At 42.6% G+C, this 15,223-nt stretch overlaps 1 protein-coding gene across 1 annotated transcript in view; it reads left to right on the top strand.

Annotated features, from left to right (window-relative positions):
- LOC144695885 (glutamate receptor ionotropic, kainate 3) overlaps positions 1 to 15,223 on the top strand; it is a 549,188-nt gene that overhangs the window by 470,971 nt on the left and 62,994 nt on the right. The window contains exon 13 of the mRNA XM_078566956.1: positions 6,865 to 7,082. Coding sequence (XP_078423082.1) covers positions 6,865 to 7,082 — 218 coding nt within the window. The remainder of the gene's footprint in view (positions 1 to 6,864; positions 7,083 to 15,223) is intronic.

Raw genomic sequence — 15,223 nt, 5'->3', positions numbered from 1 at the left:
CCTATTGTATTTACCTGAGCTGGCCTATATATGACTCAAGTCCCGCACCAACATAGTTGACTCTTAAATTCGCTCTGAAGGAACCTAGCAAGCACCTCAGTTCTATCAGATAAGAAGAAAGCCCACTACACCATTCTTAGGGCAACTCGAAAATAGGCAATACATTTAAGACGTGTCAGCAACATGTACATCCTGAAAATGAATAAAATAAAAAATGTCATAAGGCCTTCACTTTGAAATATATTCATATAATCATGAGGAAAGTGAATAGTGAAAAAAGGTCACTCAGTCGTTACTGAAACCAGCCATAATCCTAGCAACAACATTTTTTGCATTTAAAATTGCATTTACTGCTTCTCAAAGCTTCAAATTGTTATATAATGCTGGTATGCGGATACAACCAGGATACAGAACAACGATCATGGAGAATATATGCATTAGAGAAAATGGGCCATAATTGCTGGAGCCGGGAATCTCATGACATGACCGATTAGTCAGACTTTTCCCCTCACTCTGCAGCTTAAAACATGTTTGCTCTGCAAATACAAGAAGTGCAAACTGATGATGGCATGGTGATGGCAACAGGTCACCATGTGGAACCTTGGTGAATGGTGAGGCCCACAGTATATCTCCTTAATGACATTTAAAGATTGAGAAAGAAACAGAATGACAAAGAAGGAAATAGGGTGAATTAGAGTCAAATCGGGTATGAAAGGAGCAACATAGAGTGTTGAAGAAGTACAGGACTAAGAGAGAGAGAGAGAAAAAGAAAGAAAAAGATTTTTTACAAATCATTCAGCAACTTGTGGAATTTAGCAATTCATGGGATGTCTCTTCCTTGCTGCTAGTTGCATGATTTGCATGTTAATATATAAATTGTATCCATTAATAATATGAGAGTTGCATAAGAACATAAGGAATAAGAGCAGGCCATTCAGCCCCTCCAGACTGCTCCACCAGTCAATAAGATCAAGGCTGATCTGAAATGAACTTAAGTCCACTTTCCTGTCTGTCCCCCATTACTCTTGACTTCATTGTCAATGAAAAATCTGTCTCACTCAGCCTTGAATATATTCAATGAGCCAGCTCCACAGGTTACTAATATATTATTCAGAATTTGAAGATAAAGATAGTGAAACATTTTGAAGAGAGACCCCTGCCTTGGCTGTGTTGCTGTGAGGAGATCCTGATTCAAGATTAGGCACTTCTAGAGAGGGAGTTGGGGCGGGTGGGGTGGGGTGGGAGGATAAGTATTACCCCATGCCCTGTATAGGACAATACTTTAAGAACGGAATCAGGCTGATCAAGATATGCAGCATGACAGGGTCCAGGGAAACTGCAGAAAAACTATCAAGTTAAATATGAAGGAGCCTACCCTCAGAAAATAGAAACATCAGCTTAAAGATTGATAATCAATGCAACTGCAAGTCAGACCCCCTGAAGAAAAACTATAGAATAATTACAATTATTGATATTGTGAAATAGCGAAAAAAGGCAAAAAGTGTCAAGGGAGAGGGTGATATCATTCAGTGCATTTAGAAGGACTTACCAGATATTTATGTGATATATAACAAACAAAGGGATATAAATGTAAGAGGATAACTCCTATCTTAAGACAGTAAATATGGTTCACATTGAAAGATATGGGCCCAAATTTTTGTTCCCAGGTTAGGTGCACAGGGATGGGAGAATTACTGGCTCCACGAATCTGGCCTTTAAAAATGGCTTCCTGGTCATCAGATTTTCGGTCCGGGGGCGGGCTGGATTAGAAGCTGGGGCAGGCAACCCTGGAAGAACTGAGAAGGATGCCAGGTGCAGAGGTGGGCTGGGAGGAAGACCTGCCTTGGGGATCTGGCACTGTGTCTAAAATATAAAACAAATAAACATGAAACATCCCTTCAGCCCTCACCCTTCACTCCCCGCTCATTGCCCCCACCTCCACACACTGCCCATTCCCCATCCATGCCAACCCATGCCACTTTATGCCCTCCACCCATGCCCTCATGGCTCATTATGCCCACAAGCAAACGTAATCCCATCTGCCCCTATTAGCTCCTCATGACTCCCATACTAAGGGATGCCCCCATCACCCCTTATGCTGCCGTGCCAACCTATGCCCCTCCACCCACCCCTATAGCCTTTTATAGTCCTTATGCCAACAGTGCATACTCATGCCAATCCATCATTGCCCACCTTCCACCCTTTTCCCTTACACCTACCATGTCATCTCATCTAGTATCCGCCATGGGCAGACCTCAGGACACGTGCGGAGATGAGATAAAATAAATTTCTATTAAATAAACCTCTAAGTGTCTATTGCATACTGCCCTATATTGCAAAAAACACCCTCATTCATAACAACCTCATTTACATTTACATTCCTTCAACTAAATAAAGCCTTAGAATAGCAAACGTTTCAATAAAGTGCACAATTCCTGAAAACAAGCATTGGAAATCATAGTCCCACATCAAAGAGTCTATAACCATATGTAGCTTTTAATCAAACTGTTAAATGGCAGGCACCCTAATTGATAATGGATAGCTGTGAAATCAGTCATGCAGCACTAATCTAATAATGGAAACCCTCAGGCTTAGGCAGAGTAGTCGTCACCTGGGAAGCCCATACAACAAACCCTGTGCGGGGGGCAGCATGGTGTCCCCCATTGTCAGGCACTCACTGCTTCGTCAAGGGACCCAACATTTGGGAAACTTGGGTGGGTGGGAGGGGGGCGGGGCGGTCACTGAGAGCCATCCTGTTGCCCTTCTGACCCACGTGCAATCTAGCAAGGGACACCCGCCTCACGATCCCTATCCCCCGTTCACTCAGCTGTTTCCCGGGTCCATCCATCGTTGTTCCTTGGTCCCTGGAGGGTGCATTGCCAGCAGCTACCTCCACTCCCCAGTGGCCGGCAGCTCTCGGGAAACAAGGTTTCTGTCCCTAGTGTCCTTGATCCTCAGGTGGGCCCACTTCTGGCTACTTAAGTGCCTGACTAGCACTAGTGCCTGGCCATCCTTTTCTAAAGTAGGTAGCGCAAGGCTCTCACTGACTCTCCAGTTGGCGGGAGAGGGCCCTGTCGCCTGGATTAAATTCTGCCCATTATTTCTTTTATAAGGATCTGTAATTATCATTTGTTTTGTTGTGATTAAAAATTTCAACCTGTGCATAATCATATAATTGTGTGCACAATACATTGGAACCCTTTTATTTGTAGAAACAGACAAATGTAAAGTTAAAAGAGCTGAACAATGATTACTTTGCACATTCAGAACCTTTGGTTTGTGAATGGTCTTGGACACAAGACAGTATGAAATAACGAAGACTGATGGTGATCGGGAAGAAAGCCAATCGTAAGTGAAATCAGGGCATTTAGAGGAGAGTTGTCAGTTCTGTGACACAGGGATGGAGGCAGAGCGGCTCCCTCATGTCAAAGAATTCAGTTACGATGCAACTGAAAAAGGTCTTTTAAAAGATAGATAAGACACTTATTAAAGTATATGGGAAAAATAAATTCAATGGATTACTTCAAAATAAAGCATGACAGGAGAGTACAAGTTCAAATTTGAAGAAGATACATTTTGTACTAATGTCAGGAAGTTCTCATTATGGAGAATGATCAATGCTTTGAATGACTTCCAGGCAGGTTAGTGATGATGATGACCTTGGAATCTTTTAGCAGAGACCTCAATACTGTGACAAAGAAACTGAAGACTAGATTCTCGATGAATGAACTAAAATGAACCTAATGTTCTTCCTTATCCATATATATCTTGCGAATTTGTAACTTGACAGAGGTCAAGTGCAACAACTGCTTTCATCAATTGTCATTGAGTAGCATGCACATGGGTATCTCCTGCAGGACACTAACCTGCCAGAGATTATTCACATGTCATAAAGTACACATAATGCATTTGCCAAAAAAAATTATCCTACACGGAAATACTCAACCATTTGTAATCAAAACATTGGATCATGGCCGCCTTTGCTGTATTTTACCACTGTCGATAGATTGAAGATTACATCTTATATTTAATGTGATCTTACTTAGTGAATTAAATAATAAAACTACAGTAAATCATTAATACACAATCCTTTCACTGCACTAGTCACTAATAAGGTTGGACGAGGTTAAGCCTCTGTTTTGTGAATTAAATGAACAAGCTCATAAGTACCAAGCAATCTAACAGCTTTATTTTTGAGGTAAACCCTCCAATTGGAACAAGAGGGTTCAGCACAATTTGGTAACTTTGCTTTATTTAAGGAAATCTCAATTTCTTGACAGGTTTCTTCCTCAAAACATGTTCAGCTTATGTGTTAATGCCTTAATAACATGCCATAATCTGTATATCTTGAGAATGTGTGCCATCTTGTGTAAAAAACAGTGTATGCGCTAAAGGGAAAGTAAATATACCCAGATGCTAGAAATTCTGAGAAATTTCAAGAAACATTCAATAGCTTAGATGGTGAGAAGATGAGTTAACATTTTGGGTGGAACTTCTGTAAAAATCAGTGGACATCAGAAATGAAGAGCAAGTAAAAAGGAACACAACAAATATAAAAATGGATCACGTTCACATGCACACACAGACAAAGGCTTAGATTTTTGCAACAATGGAGAGCCTCTTCGTCATTGCGAAAATAGCGGAAGTGACCGAAAATCAGAAGTCCAGCCCCTGAACACAAGCACCTACTATATTCGCAGTGGTGGGAATGGCTCTAAGTTGGGATTTGCACATGTGTGTTTCGGGGGTGGTAGCTACCCATATAAAATGGCAGCTGCCTCCAGTCATGCCTGATTTTCATTAACCAGGAGTGTGAAACACAATGAATGCAGATTAGACCTGGTAGGAGCAGGCCTAAATTTTGCAGAGTCCTTTGGAGAGGTGCAGTACACTTTTGGATAGGGTCCCAGGACACCTTTGGAATAGGTCAGGCACCCTTTGGGACAGTTCAAAGTGGAAATGAATGTGCATAACAGTGCATAAATTCATTGGAGCTGTCAAGAGAGTTGTAATGAGGAACTGTCAAAAAGCGTCAAGAGAAAATGTCAAAAGGACCCGTCAAAACTATCATAAGTGTCAAGAGGATCTGTCAAGCTTTCAAGTCATTTAAACTCCTGCCCTTTAAATCTTTGAAAAAAAATGCCTGGAGTATTTTTTTAAAAAGATATTTGCTTGCTATTTCAATCTGTCTGTTGACATAAACCTGGGAGGCTACCATTACTGGATTAGTGCTGCATGACTGATTTCACAACCTTCCATTATCCAGTACGGTGCCTTCCATTTCACAGTTTGATTGATAGTGCCAACTGCTTATAGACTCTTTGAAGTGGGACTGTGAATTCCAGTCCTTGTTTTCATAAGGGGTTATACACTTGAATGAAATATTTGTTTTTATAAGAGATTATTTATTTGAAAGAATATCAATGCAGTGAATGGGTTTTTTATGGGAATGTTTTTTTGAATTGCAGTCTGCAAATAGGCACTTAGAACTTTACATTATTTCATCTCTGCATGACTCCTGAAGTCTGCCCATGATGGATACTGGGTGAGTTGGCATAGTAGATGTAAGGACAAAGGGTAGGGATGGGCAGGCACTAAGTTGGCATAAAGGGCTATAAAGGGACATGGGGATGGGCAGAGGGCATAGATTAGTAATGGGCTATAAAGGGCCATGGGGTAGGCAAAAAGGCATAGGTTGGCATAGAGGCTATAAAGTGCCATTGGGGTGGGTGGAGGATTTAGGTTGGCATGGAGAGTATGACATGCCATGGGAGTTGGGCAGAGGAGCATGTGGCATGGATGGTATGAGGAGCCATGGGGAGCATGAGGTGGCATAAGTTGGCATGGATGCAGCATGGAGTGTGTGCGGGGGGGTGGTGAGCGGTGAAGGCTTGGGGTGGCTCTTTTTTGTTTTATTGTTATTTTTAAAACTTGAACACAGTGCTGGTATACCAAGATCGGCTTTCCACCCAGCCCACCTCCACACTTGGCTACCTCTGCACTCATTCCGGGCTTACTCAGCCTATCTGCTGGAGCACCCTGCCATCCCAGAATGAAAATTTCAACTTCGGGGGTTGATTTTCAACTTAGCTTATAGAATGGTGCAATGAAAAAGGAGGCTATTCAACCCATTCGACCCATTGTGCCTATGTCACTCTTTGAAAAAACTTGGTGCGAATGAAAATAAAAATTATGTAGTTTCTAAAAGGGGCAGCTAACTTGTATCAGCAGTTGTACACCTGGGCAGTATGCAGTAAGTTTGGTTGTTTCTCTGTACGCTCACCCACTGAAATAAAGCAGCTCCATGATTCATTATTAGCCTCAACATTCAAGCTCTTTTATTGTTCCACCTTCCAACAGGGCACTTATAACTTAAAAAAAAACTCTCCCTTTTCAGTTATTCTGTTGCGCTGTACATTACAAGAAGAAAATTCTCCTACACGAATGGAAACATTTTCCTTCCATTCCCTCCCTGCAGCCTCTCAGATGCTGAAAGTTGTGAGTGGAAAAGTCTGCAAAGAGTCACAAAGTCAGCAAAGAGCTATAGGCTCTATCACTGCATTAATCAGTGAACCAAGATAACTGGATTTTTGGAGACAAATCTATCAGTAGAAGAGACTGAAAGAGTGAGCAAGTGTGCAAGGCTTTTTGCCCTACTTTTATCATGCTATATTTAGCTCTTGCCCACTATTGATCCAGAAAATGCAACATTTACTTTGCTTTCTCCCATTAAACAGAGCTTTATTTAAATAAACGAAAATGAAAGTAGTTCTGCATTTGTTTTTGATAAACATGTAACAGTTATTGTACATCTGTTGCTCGCTCAGTAAATCATTTTTGTGGCTGATCCTGTGTTTGGTCCAGGTTCTGAACTGATGCCAAAAGCCCTTTCTACAAGGATAATCGGTGGGATATGGTGGTTTTTCACCCTCATCATCATCTCATCCTATACTGCAAACCTGGCTGCTTTCCTAACGGTTGAACGCATGGAATCCCCCATAGAGTCAGCTGATGACCTGGCTAAACAAACAAAAATAGAATATGGGGTTGTTAAAGATGGAGCCACCATGACTTTCTTCAAGGTAAGGATACACGCTCCTTTTAACACAATCATATTTCCTAGGCTTTATTCTCACCAGTATGAATGAGCTTCTTTTCAGCTGTGTTTCAATATCATGTAGACAAGTGTTAAATCATACATAATGGATTATTTAAATTTATCATCCTTGTTTGAAAAGAAAAATTTATGTAAGCTGGTGAGACTCATGTAAATTTAGATGATTTACCAGCAGTTTAAGTGCATCATTGCTTTGAGTTCTGTAAGTTGGTGTCAATTCTATTGTGTTAAAGCTGCAGGGTCACACAGCTATCTGTTATGGTTTCAAATATTTATCTAGAAGCATTTACTAGAGATCACATTCTGAACAAAGTCCCCCACCTATACCCCACCTACACTCCCAATAAATGTTATTTATCTCTGGGTTATGTTTGCAGAACTGCAGGTCACAAGCACAAAAATATAATCCATCAGCAAGAGATGAGAGATTTTCCCTCACCCCCACAGAGTAGTTTATAGGTAGGGTTGATTTCCATTAAGGATGGATGGAAATGGTGCCTTAGAAATGATGTATATCTGTTTAAAATGAGTACTAAAGGTTCGAGGATTACAGAGAAATATGCGATTCTGATTAAATACTGTTTAGCTCTTGTGGTGCTGAGATGTGAAAACATCAACTGTGGAACTCAAATGGTCAGGGAATGAATAATTAGATTAGCTCTTATAATATTACCTTCACTTAATTCAGATTCCAGCATCAAGGGGCCAGGCTGCAGGATTTGCCAAGTTAATTCCATTTTTTGGATTCCTGAAAATGTTTTAGCAGCAAAAGCATTAAAAAATCACCCGATGAACACAGGATTTTTGGAATCCGAGTTAACATATTAAAACACCCTTAATTATGTCAGATTGCTATCTGAAAAGTTTTGCATAACTTCCTCTGGAATTTAGAGAAAACATGTCAGAGGCTGATCTTCTTGTAGTTCTTGAAAGGAAATGTATTATTTAATGTAGAGCCCACGAAAAGCAATTTTGACATGGTGGGGGCTAAATTGGATAGACTCGAAAACAGGCACAGGGATCATGATGTGTATGGACCTGTGCCCATTGTTTGCAACACAGGCAAAGTGCCAACTTTGAGCTGCCTGCTCATTCATTGATTTTGGCATAGAACTAGTGCTAAGGTTCCCCGAGCAGACTGTCAAAGTCATTTGGCAGAATGCCTCATCGCCAGAACTTTCCAACAAGCACCAAGACGTAGCTTGGCTGGTGGTGAGAAAGGCCCTCCCCGTCAGATCCTTCCTACACGCCAGGAGTCTCACCCCCTCTGCACGTTGCCCTCGAGGTGGCTGTGGTGGGGAAGAGACCGTTGTCCACCTCCTTGTGGATTGTGCCTTTGCAAAGAAAGTCTGGAGAGAGATGCAGTGGTTGCTGTCGAGGTTCATCCCGAGCAGTTCTGTGACACAGGACTCTGTGCTCTACGGGCTGTTCCCAGGGACACACACCGAGACAAACATCGACTGCAGCTGGAGGATCATCAACTCGGTGAAAGAGGCGCTTTGGTCTGCCCGAAACTTGTTGGTCTTCCAGCACAAAGAGTTGTCCCCGACCGATTGTTGCGGACTGGCACAATCCAAAGTCCAGGACTACGTGCTGAGGGACGCACTAAAGCTTGGGGCAGCTGCCGCAAAGGCGCAATGGGGAAGGGTCGCTGTCTAAGACCTTTCTACCACAGCGCACCGAGAGACTGGGAACTGTTTAGAGCCCCTCGGGCTGTACAGATCAAAATGAAAGGCTGTAAATGATTGTAATATTGTTTGTACTGATGCACCTGGTGATACATTTTGTAAAAGTTTAACCTGGATTGTACCCTTGTAATGTTGTTTTTGAAATGGTTTTGAATGTGATTGAAGATTTTTTATGAATAAAGTATATTTTTACAAAAAAAAAAAATAGAACTAGTGCTAACTGCACTGTTGACTGACCAGAAGCTGGAGGTCAGACTCGCAGATTAGCGGGAGGTGTTCTGCAAAGCAGGCAGCCAATCTTTGTTTGGTCTTCCCAGTGTAAAACAGACTGCATTATAAGTAGCAAGTACAGTATATCAGATTAAATAAAGTACATGTCAATCACTGTTTCATCTGGAAGGAGTGTTTGGAGCCTTGGACGATGAGGAGAGAGAAGTTAAAAGGGAAAGTGTTGCATCTCCTACCCTTGCATGGAATAGTGGCATGGGAAGGGGAGGAGGTGTTGGGAATAATTGAGAAGTGAATCAGGGTGTCATGGAGGGAATGATCCCTTCGGAATGCTGAAAGGGGAGGGAGGAGCTGATGTACTTGGTGATAGGGTGATGCTGGAGGTGCAAAAGTGGCAGAGGATGATGCATTCAATACAGAGATGGGTGGCATGGAAGCTTAGGGGAAAAAAGAACCCTATTATGGTTCTGTGAGGTTGGGAGGAAGAAATGAGAGTACAAGTGCAGGAAATTGGACAGACATGGCTGAGGGACCTATCAACCACGGTTGGGTGGAAGGTGGGGAGGGTGGTGGTGGAATCCTCGGTTCAGGAAACTCTAGTATGGAATGTGGAATCATCAGAACACGCTGGAGAAGGAATATTGTCCTTGCAAGAAGCAGGGTGTGAGGAATGTAGTCAAGGTAGCCAATGTCCTACTGGCAGTCCTCAAAGAAAAGATCAAGAAAGGATAAGAGGCAAGATGGAGGGGTCAAAGGCAAGGGAGAATACTGGAGACAAGTAAAAGGGTCCTTTGTCCAGGGTGAAGACTCCTGGCAAAGGAAGTAGTGCAGAAGCAAAGGCGATGGGAAAAAAGCTCAGCACCGTTCTGAGCCATTGAGGTGAGGTATGAGGGAATTAATCTGAGGCCTTTTCTTAGGACAGATCATTCAGGGTCAGAGAGCCAGAATGCCAATGCTTCAACACATCCTCCTACTATCCTTGGACCATGACACCACCACCAAATATTAAGCCATCCTCTCCACTCTGTCACTGACCTCCTCTCCTCTGGAGATCTTTCCTCCACAGCTCCAACCTTATAGCCCTCGACATTGAACAACATGCTCTACCATCTTCCCAAGATCAGCAAACAGAATTGGCCTGGTAGACTCATTATTTCATCCTGTTCCTGCCTGACTGAACTGATTTTTTTCAACCAGTCTTCAACCACCACCACCCTGCTCCACCTGGCTAAACTTGTTCTTACATTGAACAGTTCTCCTTTAATTCCACTCGCTTCCTCCAAATGAAAGGTGTTGCTATGGGTACCTGCAGTGGGGTCCTAGGTCTCCCTGCCTTTTTTGTGGGATATGTGGAGCATTGCTAGAAGAACTCTATTTATGAACATATGAAATAGGAACAGAAGTAGGCCATTCGGCCCCTTGAGCCTGCTTCACCATTCAATAAAATCATGGCTGAACTGTTTGTGTTTCAAATTCCTCATTCCCATTTACCTCCAGTAATCTTTGATTCCCTTGCCTAACTCTATTTGCTTCCTACAAGGACTCCATTCTATTCTCCCAGTTTCTCCTTTTCCATTGCATTTGTTGTGAAGATGCAAGCTTCCATGCCAGTGTTTCTGATAGGCCTTCCTTTGTCCAAGACTCTACTTTTTCTCCCCATGTCCAGCCTCTTCCTACCACATTCATGACCCTTCCAATGCCCTCCATCATTTTAATAGTTTCCAATTTCCCACCTTAACCTTCACCACTTCACCATGGACATCCAATCATCCAACCCCTGTATATCTCTATCCCCTATCAGAAGGGTCTGAGAGCTCTCTGCTCCTTCCTTGAATGGAGGCCAACCAGTCCACACCCACCACTACCCCCCTCTGTCTGACTGGATTTGTTCTCACATTGAACAACTTCTGCTTCAACTCCACTCCCCCCAAATAAAAGGTGTTGCAATGAATATCCATATGGGTCCTAGCTATACCTGCCTTTTTGTGGGATATATGGATGATTCCTTGTTCCCTCAGACTTTCCCTCACCCTTTTTTCAGTACATCCTACTGTATCAGTGCTGTTTCCTGCTCTCACCCTGAACTGGAAAATTTCAACAACTTAGATTCCAATTTTCATACTTCTCTCATCATCATATGGTCCATCTCTGACTCTTCCCATCCCTTACAACTTCTCTGTCTCCATTTCCGGGGATAGGCCATCAATGAATTTTTACTGACACCCATACTTCTTCACACCCTGCTTCCTGTAAGGACTCTACTCCATTCTCCGAGTTTCTCTCTCTCTGCTGCATCTGTTCTGATGATATTGCTTTCCATACTCATACTACTGATATGTCTTCCTTTTCCCTTAACCAAGGATGTCCCCCCTCTTCATGGCTGACGGGGCCATTGACCATATTTATTCCATTTCCTGCACTCCTGCTCTCACTGCTTCCTCTCCCACCCAGAACCATGATAGGGTTCCCCTTGTCCTCACGTTCCACCCCACCAGCTTCCGTATTCAACAGATTATCCTCCACCATTTCCCCACCTCCACTCTTTCAACATTACCGGATAGGAATATAGGACATAGGAGCAGGTTAAAGCCATTCAGCCCTTCAAGCCGGCTCCACTATTCAATAAGATCATGGTTGATCTGGTTGTGGTCTCAACTCCACTTTGCCACCTGTCCTCCATAACTCTTGACTTCCTTGCCTATCAAAATTCTATTTAACTCTGCCTTGAATGAATTCAATGACCCAGCCTTCACTGCTTTCTGGGTAAGAGAATTCCACATACTTATGACCCTCCCAGTATCTACCCTATCAAATCCCCTCAGGATCTTATATGTTTCAACAAGACCACCTCTTATTCTTCTAAATTCCAATGAGTGTAGGCACAACCTGTTTAACCTTTCTTCATAAGAGAAGCCCCTCATCCCAGGAATGAGTTGAGTGAACCTTCGCTGAACTGCTTCAAACGCAATTATATTTTTTTCAAATATGAAGACAAAAACTGGATACAGTACCCCAGATGTGGTCTTGCCAATGCCAGTACAGTTACAGTTAAACTTCCCTATTTTTATATTCCTCTCCACACCCCCCACCACCCCCAACACCCACCCCACACCGCCCCCCCAACTCATGTAATCTTATCTTGTGTAGCAACCTTTGATGTGGTACCTTATCAAATGCCTTCTGGAAATCCAAGTACGCCACATCTACAGGTTCCCTTTCATCCACCTTGCTTGTTTCTTCCTCAAAAAACTCTAATATATTAATAGTCGTTTGGTAGTACAGCACTTAACTATTGCTCAAAAAAGACTTTTTTTTAGTCAAAGCTTTTCGCCTTGCACTCATCAAGACAATATGCAAGAAAATACCAATGTCAGGGGAAACCATATTTATATGTATAAGAAGAGACTGGTGGTTGGCCAACCAATCAGCACTCTCTTCTCATACATATAAATATGTTGTTTTTCAACAATGCTCTAATAAATTAGTTAAACAGGATTTCTCTTTCACAAACTCATGTTGACTCTGGCTGATCAAATTATGATTTTCTAAGTATCCTGCTATAACCTCCTTGATAATGGAGTTTAGCAATTTCAGATGTCAAGTTAGCTAGCCTATAGTTTCCTGTTTTCTGCCTCCCTCCTTTCATGAATAAAGGTGTTACATCAGCTATTTTCCAAGCCCGCGGGACCCTTCCAGACTCTAAGGAATTTTGGAAGGTTATAACCAATTCATCTAATCTGTCTGTAGCCACTTCTTTTCATACCCTAGGGCCAGGATTTTCCCCTCGGCGATTTGGAGGCGGGGCCCACCCACCGAGGGGAAAATGACGCGGGATGACGTCGGGAGGAACCCCCGACGTCATCCCAGTCCCTTTAAATTTTTAGGAAGGCGGGTGGACAGCGAAATCAGCTGTCCGCCCGCTGACCTGTCAATGGCCAACTGAGGCCATTGACAGGCTAATTAAGATAATGAAAGACCTGCCCGTCCAACCTTAAGGCTGGTGGGCAGGCCAGGAGCCCCAGTGGGCTCCAGATTATTCATGAAACTTCATCCACTGGCGGGATGAAGTTTCATGTCCGTTTTTTAAAAATTTTATAAACTTTGTGTTTCTTATTAACATGTCCCATCTCGTGTGACATTGTCACATGAGGGGGACATGTTAATAATTTTAATATTTCTCTATTTTTTTATTTTTCTTATCTGTCAATAAACTCCCTGAGACAGCACTTTGCCTCAGGGAGCAGTGTGCTCTTTCGCGCGCATGTGCGAAAGAGCACACTTTGATAGATGGGGAATCCCTCCACCACCCCGCACAGGAAGCGCATAGCGCTTCTTGTCATGCAGGCTGCTGGGCGGGCATTAATTGGCCCGCCCACTCAAAATGTCCATCCACCACCGAGCCGGTGGGGCCTGCCCACCATCCAAGAGCAAAATTCTGCCCTAGGATGCTGGCCATATGGTCCTGGAGACTTGTCAGCCTTTTGGTCTAATAGTTTTCCCAGCACCTTTTCCCTAGCGATGGTGATTGTTTTAAGTTCTTTCGTCCCATTTACCTCTTGATTTTCAAGAATCTTTGGTAAGTTTTCTATGTCTTACTCAGGCACAAGATACCTGTGCAGCACTTCTGCACTTTCCTTGTTTTTCATTATCAATTCCCCAGCCTCACTCTCTGGAGGATCAACACTAGCTTTAGTTACTCTTTTCCTATTTAAATACTTGTAGAAACTCTTACAATGTGCTTTTATATTACTAAGTAGCCTCCTCTCATATGCTTCTTTCTCCCTCTTTAGTTTTTTTTTAGTCATTCTTTGATGGTTCTTAAAATTTGACCAAGCTTCAGACCTGCCACTAATTTTTGCAGAGGTGTACATTGTTTCTTTCAATTTGATGCTCTCCTTAACTTCCTTATTCATGCATGATGCATCTTTCTCAAATTGTCTTTCTTTCTTGGATAAATCTTTGCTGAGTGTTATTTAATATCTTCTTAAAAGCCTGCCACTGCATCTCTACTGCCCTACCTTTTAACCTAGTTTCCCAATTCACTTTAGCTAGATCTGCTTTTGCACCCTTATATTTACCATTATTCAGGTTTAAAACACTAGTCTTAGATTCACACTTCTCCCCTTGAATATTAAATTCTATCATGTTATGATCCCTGTCATCTAGCTATCTAACTATGAGGTTATTGATTAATTCTGTCTCCTTACTCATTATCAGGTCCAGAATAGCCTGCTCCCTGGTTTGTGCTTGAACATACCGCTCTAAAAAATTGTCCTGAATACACTCTATGAACTCATATTCCAGGCAGGCTTTGCCTATCTGATTCACCCAATCTATGTGTAGATTAAAGTCACCCATAATCATTGCAGTACCTTTCTTACGCAGCCTATTTATTTTTTCCTGTATACCCTGCCCTACTGTGTAACTACTGTTAGGGGGCCGATACACTACTCCCACAAGTGACTACTTACCTTTATCTCAATCCCTTCCCTCCCCTTTTAGCAGTCCACAAGGACCATTCCCTCCACAACACCCTGGTCCACTCCTCAGTCATCCCAATACCAAGTCCCATTCCTATGGCACATTTCCATGCAAGCACTGAAGGTGCAACACCTGCCCTTTCACCTCCCCTCTGCTGATCATCCATGGCTCCAAACATTTCTTTCAGGTCAACTACTTCTTTCAGTTTAGCATACTGTATTCACTGCTCACATGTGGCCTGCTTTACATCGGGAAGAGCAAACATAAGTTGGGATCACCTCTGTTCAGTTCATAAGCATAACCTTGAACTTCCAGTGGCCAATCATTTTAATTCACCACCTTGTGGTCACGCTTGTCTCCTTTGGTTCTTGGCCTCCTACACTGTTCTAATGAAGCTCAACATAAGCTTGAGGAACAGCACCTCATCTTTCAATTCAACACTTTGCAGCCTTCTGGACCCAACATTGAGTTCAACAATCTCAGGCCGTAACCTCTGGCCCCATTTTGTTTTCATTTTCTTTGTAGGCTTTGGTTTTGCTCTCAATTTTCTCTTGCTTTTGTTTTCTTTCTGATGACAGTTGTTCAGCATTCTGCCATTCACACCTCATCTGGACACACCTTTTGTTTCCTTAGCTGCTCCATTACCACTCTCTATGGTCCTGCACCATCATATCTTTCGTCATTTAACCTCTCCTGTATTCCACCCTAT

This window comes from Cetorhinus maximus, chromosome 21 (genome assembly GCF_964194155.1).
Source record: "Cetorhinus maximus chromosome 21, sCetMax3.hap1.1, whole genome shotgun sequence".
NCBI classification, from domain to species: domain Eukaryota; kingdom Metazoa; phylum Chordata; class Chondrichthyes; order Lamniformes; family Cetorhinidae; genus Cetorhinus; species Cetorhinus maximus.
Note: the sequence above shows the minus strand (reverse complement) of the source record. Positions and strands in the feature narration are given on the sequence as shown.